General features: G+C 43.5%; 1 protein-coding gene across 1 annotated transcript; it reads right to left on the bottom strand.

The window, feature by feature from the left end:
• Positions 1-2199: 2199 nt before the first annotated feature.
• Positions 2200-6059, bottom strand: LOC101774372 (enoyl-[acyl-carrier-protein] reductase [NADH] 1, chloroplastic). The gene is made up of 13 exons (XM_004973160.4): positions 5903-6059; positions 5154-5409; positions 4611-4720; positions 4471-4526; positions 4292-4376; positions 4161-4208; positions 3943-4017; positions 3702-3813; positions 3375-3426; positions 3232-3283; positions 3072-3129; positions 2695-2793; positions 2200-2578 (listed from the first exon to the last, which is right to left on the bottom strand). Exons 2-13 carry the CDS (start codon positions 5386-5388, stop codon positions 2448-2450), a joined length of 1113 nt encoding a protein of 370 aa, XP_004973217.1. The 5' UTR covers positions 5389-5409; positions 5903-6059; the 3' UTR covers positions 2200-2447.
• Between the last annotated feature and the right edge of the window lie 252 nt (positions 6060-6311).

The following is a 6311-nucleotide window of genomic DNA, read 5'->3' as shown; positions in this document are numbered from 1 at the left end:
AAGTGTAACCTTAGTTCTAGATGGATGTTCAACTTAACAGTCTCTATTGAAATACTGGTATATCAAAAATTACAGTGGATTTGAGAGCATTTCTAGTATGGTTTGAAATTCTTGCTGGGGATTGTTGGAATATACGAGCTTGGCCCAATTATTCAATAATTCAATTAAAAGAATTAAAGCCCGCTAATAAATGCTAGGGAGTTATGTGGTTAGTCCCATATGGGTAATTGAGGAGGATCTTAACCAACTTAAATGGTGGATTGTTTGTACACCGTATGTGAAGTTGGTAAAGGAGATTGGCATGCCACGCGCGCGTGCTCTTGCTCACCTCGCCGAGCCGGGCTGAGGCCGTGGCGTGTCGAGTCGGTGTGGTGCGGTGCGGTGCGATCGGACGTGATGTGCTAAGATGGGATGAAAAGGTTTTGGTATTAAATGCAATTATTTTGAGACATAAAACCTTGGCAGATACTAGCAATTCATGGCAGAGAATTAACTTGCGACTAAGGGGCGCCTTCCCTCCTCAACCTACACCAACACACTACAGTACTCCTGTTCAGGAGACCTCTTCCTTCTCCCTCTATTTTTCTACTGCTATCTTCGCATCCCCATCGCTAGCGCTGCGCGCACAGCCTTGGCAAGAGCAGGTCTCCGAAACCTTGCACGTTGAACTGCACGGGATAGCGGGCAATCAGGTTTTTGGGGAGCATCGCCACACGACTGCTCGCTTGCTCCCTGAACGACTACTTTGTCTACATCCCGGTGGCCCGTACGACTACTTCATCTAGTTCCTGGTGGCGTTCGAGGGACTGCACTGCATACCTCTTCCTGCATTGGCTTGTACGACTACATTGACTGAGGTCACCTCACGATTAGTATGACTAATCCAGGTGATAACAGCGCATCCGGTTCCTCTGGAACTGGCACCGTCCAAGGGTACAAACTTAAACCTATGTGTGTTTTTCTATTCATGATTATGTTAGTGTTAAATATGAACACGTGCACATATTCTGTTTCACTGATAATATTAATATTTTACATGTTTAATTTTGAAATTAAAATATACCGAATTGTGCCTAAATATTTAACATTAGGCTGTTACATATGAGCTCATCTGTTTGTTCTACGTTCTCGGCCTAATAATTCGACTATAAAATTCATATTAGTATTGCAACTAGCCCTGCTAATTGGCTGAAATCCAACATGTAACCCCACGCCCCCACCAATCCATGCTAGCGTGCCAAAGGAAGATAACCCATCAGCAGCAGAAAGCGGACCACCTCAAACCTTCTCATTCCTTCTGCTACTAACCTAAATAAATTATTGGCTAAACAGTGAACTTCTACCCATTAAGAAACCAATAAGAAACTATTTCTTGTGAAACAAACCACCCCTTGCCACGAAACCCGGCTAATCAGTTTGGCTTAATGGTTAGATTTCCATTTTGAGCTCATTTTGGTTGGTTACTTAGCCAATCAGTATTTCTATCTGGCTTTCGGACGCCAGATAGTTACTTGGCTTCAAAAACTTTAAGATTTGTGCGTAAAATAGAAGCTATTCGATTGCCCTCCTTCCCTTTAATGTCACTGCCTCACATGCCGCCGAGTAGAATCTGGAGGAGCGGGCGGGTCGCTGCCAGCTCAGGGTGGTGGTTGAGGCTAGCGGGGTTAGGGTTTCTGGGTTCCGAAGCTTCCAATGACCGGAGATTCTAGAGGAGGTCGGTGGTAGCGGTATACCGCCTGACGGCGGAGGGTAGAGTGGAATGGGAGCACCGCCGGCCGAGCAGGGCATGACCCCCAGTGGGCGACGGCTGGTAGCAGGGTAGCGAGGAACGCAAGATTAGAAAGGGTGGGGAGGAACTGAGGAAGGGTGGTGGCTGTCAATGGACGGGCTGCTGTCCGACCGAGGCGCGCGGAGGCAGTGGCGGGGGTGGAGGCACGAAGAGGAGGAGTGGGCCTTCATGAGATAGGAGCCCCGGGCTAATTGCAACCGAGCAGTATCATGCTACCACCACAGATTTTTCTTCTCATTTTTGTTCTGGTTTGCGTACGCAGAACGTTACAGCACTCTGCTACTTACCTATGCTTTGCTTGTGCTTGTATAACAGAGCTCATCCAGGATTTACTCAGCCACAGTGAAAATACTACCTTCCGTCCATATAATTTGGAATGGAGGGAGTATTAAGTGCTGAAATATCAGAAATGGACCAAAAGGGATTACTGGACTGCTTCAATCATTTCAAACCACATCGTAGCATTTACCAAGTACCCATCAACATGAAAATTACATTAATATGGCCTCCGAACACCAAAGGCGGCATAAGGCCAGTTTCTTCTTATATATTTTTTAACCTTTCCTGCCCTTACCTCTCACACTAACTAATTAAGGTCTTTATTCAAGAATCACGCCGCAAAGAAGCAGGAAAGCCCGTCTATCTACCTCGGCCATGCCTATGATGTTATTGTAGGGCTGTCAACTGCAAGCCCCATCGTATTGAGTCCGTTGTCGACATACACGGTCGAGCCTGTGATGGCAGAAGCCAATGGAGACACCAGGAATGCAGCTGTGTTCCCCACCTCATCTGTTCAACATGCAATATTTTTGTTAGAGAATATTTTGAAGAAAGAGGTTGCATCTGCTTTCAGATAATACAATGGAAGGGGTCAGCGAGTCATAGTAAAAGAAGGCGATCTTGACCTGCCAACAGTTCCTTCTGCAGTGGTGCATTGACATATGAGTACTCTATCATCTTCTCAATAAATCCAATTGCCTTAGCAGCTCTACTCCCAAGAGGACCTACAGATACCACAAGCAGAACACAGTGAAACAAATTTGAGGATGCATGAGTCACTTAATTGCTAAATGTAGATATCCTAAGTTGATTGTATTCAATGCTTAGGGGAATAATAATATCATGGGAAATCTTCACCATATTTATTAAACACTAATACATTTATTTACCAGCATCATTCACTATATGTATAGAAAGCACTATTAGAACAATATTGATACTGATAATTTTCTCATGAAATGAGTCAGTTACACAGTACTCATTTCGAATGAACATAGCATACCTGCAGATATGGTGTTGACTCTGATTTTGCCTTTCCGTCCAGCTTCAAAAGCAAGCACCTATATTGACATGTGGGAAAAGGTGTAAAGAAAAAACATAATTTCGTAGGAAAATAAATCATTCATGTACAGTTAGTTGTACACAACTATGCAAGACCATACCCGTGTATCACTCTCAAGAGCTGCTTTGGCAGAACTCATGCCACCACCATATCTATCAGGAAAAGAAAAGTAATAATAAATATAGCCACAAAAAAGTAATTTTAGCTCAACAATTAGTTCATATAAATCTCAAGAATAATTACCCAGGAATTGCCCTTTCAGATGCAATGTATGTTAATGAGATGCTAGCACCACCTGCAAAATATTGAAATTAATGAAACAGTCAACAAAAGGTCATGATATTGTGTTTTTGAACATATTTTCTATGTTGAAGAATACGAAGAGTGAGTTTCTGTCCTCTAAAAATTTCACCCTCATGAATCACATTGTAGATAGTTAAAGCAACAGCACTAAGATGATTCATGGGCTTGACAAAATCAAAAACAAATAGCAAGCAGCACTAGCAGAATTATTTGTAGCATGTAAAATAATTGTATGAGTGCCAGCAAAGCATAGGAGATATGCACTACCTGGATTCATTATAGGAAGGAAGTGCTGAAGCAATGAAACATAGGAGTAACTGGATGCTGAAATCGCAGCAAGATAGCCTCTCCTTGATGTCTCCAATAAAGGCTTTGTTACCTTCAAACATGAAGGTAGGTGATTTTCAGTGAAGGTTTCATGAGCATGTCACAAGAAAGGGCTGCAGCACACTGGTGTGCGCACGCACAAGCAGAGATAGAGATAGAGTGAGGGAGAGGACGATTGTACCTCAGGACCATTAGCAAGAGAATGCACAAGTATGTCAATGCTACCAAAATCATTCTTCACTGATTCGGCAACTTCCTGTTAAATTAAGAGGAACTATATTAGTCAAATCTTTAAAGTTTTCATAAAAACCAGGTCCCTCATTGCTGTTGAGTGTTAGTTTCTAGAAAGCTAAGAACCTAGGCAGCTGTATGGAAGGAAAATGGTTGGCATCTACACACCTTAACAGTCCAGTTTGATGATCCAGCATATCTTTTGTTCGATTTGACCTAAAATAGAGAAATAAAATGTTAACAATGAAGAGCCATGTAGCAAACTGAATAAGTATATACATATAAAATAACAACATTACATCTTCAGGAACATCCTCAGGGGAATCATAGACAGCATCAAGTGGATAGACTTTAACAATATCCATAAGAGATCCATCTGGCAGCCTGTATCAACAGAAAGTCACATACTTGCAAAATTAGTAGGTTGAGAGCTAGACTGTATGAATGCTGAAACCAATAAAAAAAATAAAATACAGACTTGCGTGATTCGTCAAACTTTCCACGCCTCAGACTTGTCTCAAATATGTTAAGTGCCTGCCATTGCAGAATACTACATGAGATAATTGATCAGCACAAATGTCCAAGGTGAGGAACTCTGCAAGAACTCGGTAAACATACCGGCACCCATGTACCAACAAGAATTTCAGCACCAGCTGCAGCAAGAGCTTTTGCAATTGCCCATCCATAGCCATTATCATCAGCAACTCCAGCAATAAATGCCCTTTTGCCTGAAACGTTAACAGTACATGAGAAAATTTGTAGTTCTTGAGAAGGCTTCCTGCCACAGATCAGACAGACAATAAAGTCCTTTATGTTTTCATTCTTTCAATAAATCAAATTACATGACATGATTATATTATGCAATTTCTGGTTCTTTTTAAGGCATAAGGGGATATCTATTATCATCTATGGTAGTCATATTTTGTTTTTTTTTTTAAATTAAAGCACCACAAACGGTTTCTGATTCTATGCCCATTAAAGTTAAGCTGTTTCAAGGAAATCAGGTTTTCAATCACCAAAGGGTACCATGGAGGTAACAACTAAGAATTGAACTGTAGTCTTCCATTATGATTGTCAATATTTGAAAAAACTCAATAATAAGCATATACGACAAAACTAGAAGCAAATACTATAGCAGCATACTCTTGCAATCTGAGTTACCTCTGAGATCAATGGGAAGCGCCTGTGGGCCACTCTCTCCTGACATTGCCCTTACAACAAAACCAGTGCGCTTAGAACTGAGAGGCCTGGAGCAGAAGATTTTGGGGCAGCTTGCAAATCTAGCAGTGGTTTCAATCCTGGAAACTGCTGCCCTCGAGGCGAGCATTCCTTGTGAGGCCGAGATGCAGGGGCGTGCAGCCACCATCTTCACACCAGCAGCTGCTGAAGTACTCATCTTCTTCACTGCCAGCTAAGCCTGTCCAGTCAGAACATCAACGGAGCGGTGACAAATATACTCGTATGGGTTCAACACAAGAGCAGAAACACTGTTCATCCCAGGATGCAGAACAGAGATCTTCTCCATTTCCAGACAAACAGATAATGCTTTCTGAATTATAGAACTACTATTCTAACGAATCGGTGACAGAACCAAGATTCAAAGCTCAGCCTCCTCACCGAGGAGCAGGATTTGAAGTTCACGACTCCCTGAACTTATCCAACTAAAGACCAGATTACACAACCAAACAAAGGCACACATCTCCAATTCTCGTCCCTCGAAACAAAACATGCGACGGATTAATTCAGCTCGCGGTGCGCTAACACCAGCACACGACGCCATCGACATGGATCGCCCCCTAAGATTCACCCTCCTAAAAGAACAGAATAGCCGCGCGCGTGCACCGAGAAGCTGGCGCGGATCGCGGACGAGGAACGGGAGGATCGGGAGGATCGGGAGAGGCGAGGCTTACCTGGCCTCGGGGAATGCGGGAGGGGGGATCTGGGAGCGCGATGCGCGTGCTGCTTGGGCAAGCAGAGGGTGGTGGAGCGGAGGAGGAGAGGGAGCTGCGGAAATAAAACGAGGGGGTTTTCGATGAGACCGAGGGGACGAGGTTTTGGAGTAGCTGAGAAACCAAGAAGCAAGCGCACGTCCTATTTGTTTTCTTCTTTTTTTTTCGAGGGATTTGTTGGCTATCAGCCCATGCGCCGACTGACTGCAAAGTCTCTTTCGGCCCATGGAATAAGTGCGTACCTTTTTCTTTCTTTCCTCTCTTTTTCCGCAATGTTAATTCCACATGCGGCCCCGCCCCTGTGCTGGCCCGCAAGGAGCGTTCCTGCGCGCACCCCGCGTACCTGAGTGTGTTTTTTTTTCTTTTCAAT

This window comes from Setaria italica, chromosome VI (genome assembly GCF_000263155.2).
Source record: "Setaria italica strain Yugu1 chromosome VI, Setaria_italica_v2.0, whole genome shotgun sequence".
Classification (NCBI taxonomy): domain Eukaryota; kingdom Viridiplantae; phylum Streptophyta; class Magnoliopsida; order Poales; family Poaceae; genus Setaria; species Setaria italica.
Note: the sequence above shows the minus strand (reverse complement) of the source record. Positions and strands in the feature narration are given on the sequence as shown.

What these genes read in the sequence shown, in the direction of transcription:
- LOC101774372 (XM_004973160.4), bottom strand. Translation starts at nt 5,388, where the DNA reads ATGAGTACTTCAGCAGCTGCTGGTGTGAAGATGGTGGCTGCACGCCCC. An exon ending in CTCTTGCTAATGGTCCTGAG is followed by an intron (nt 3,814 to 3,942) that starts GTACAATCGTCC and finishes TCATGTTTGAAG; the next exon opens with GTAACAAAGCCTTTATTGGA. An exon ending in GCAGAAGGAACTGTTGGCAG is followed by an intron (nt 2,579 to 2,694) that starts GTCAAGATCGCC and finishes CATGTTGAACAG; the next exon opens with ATGAGGTGGGGAACACAGCT.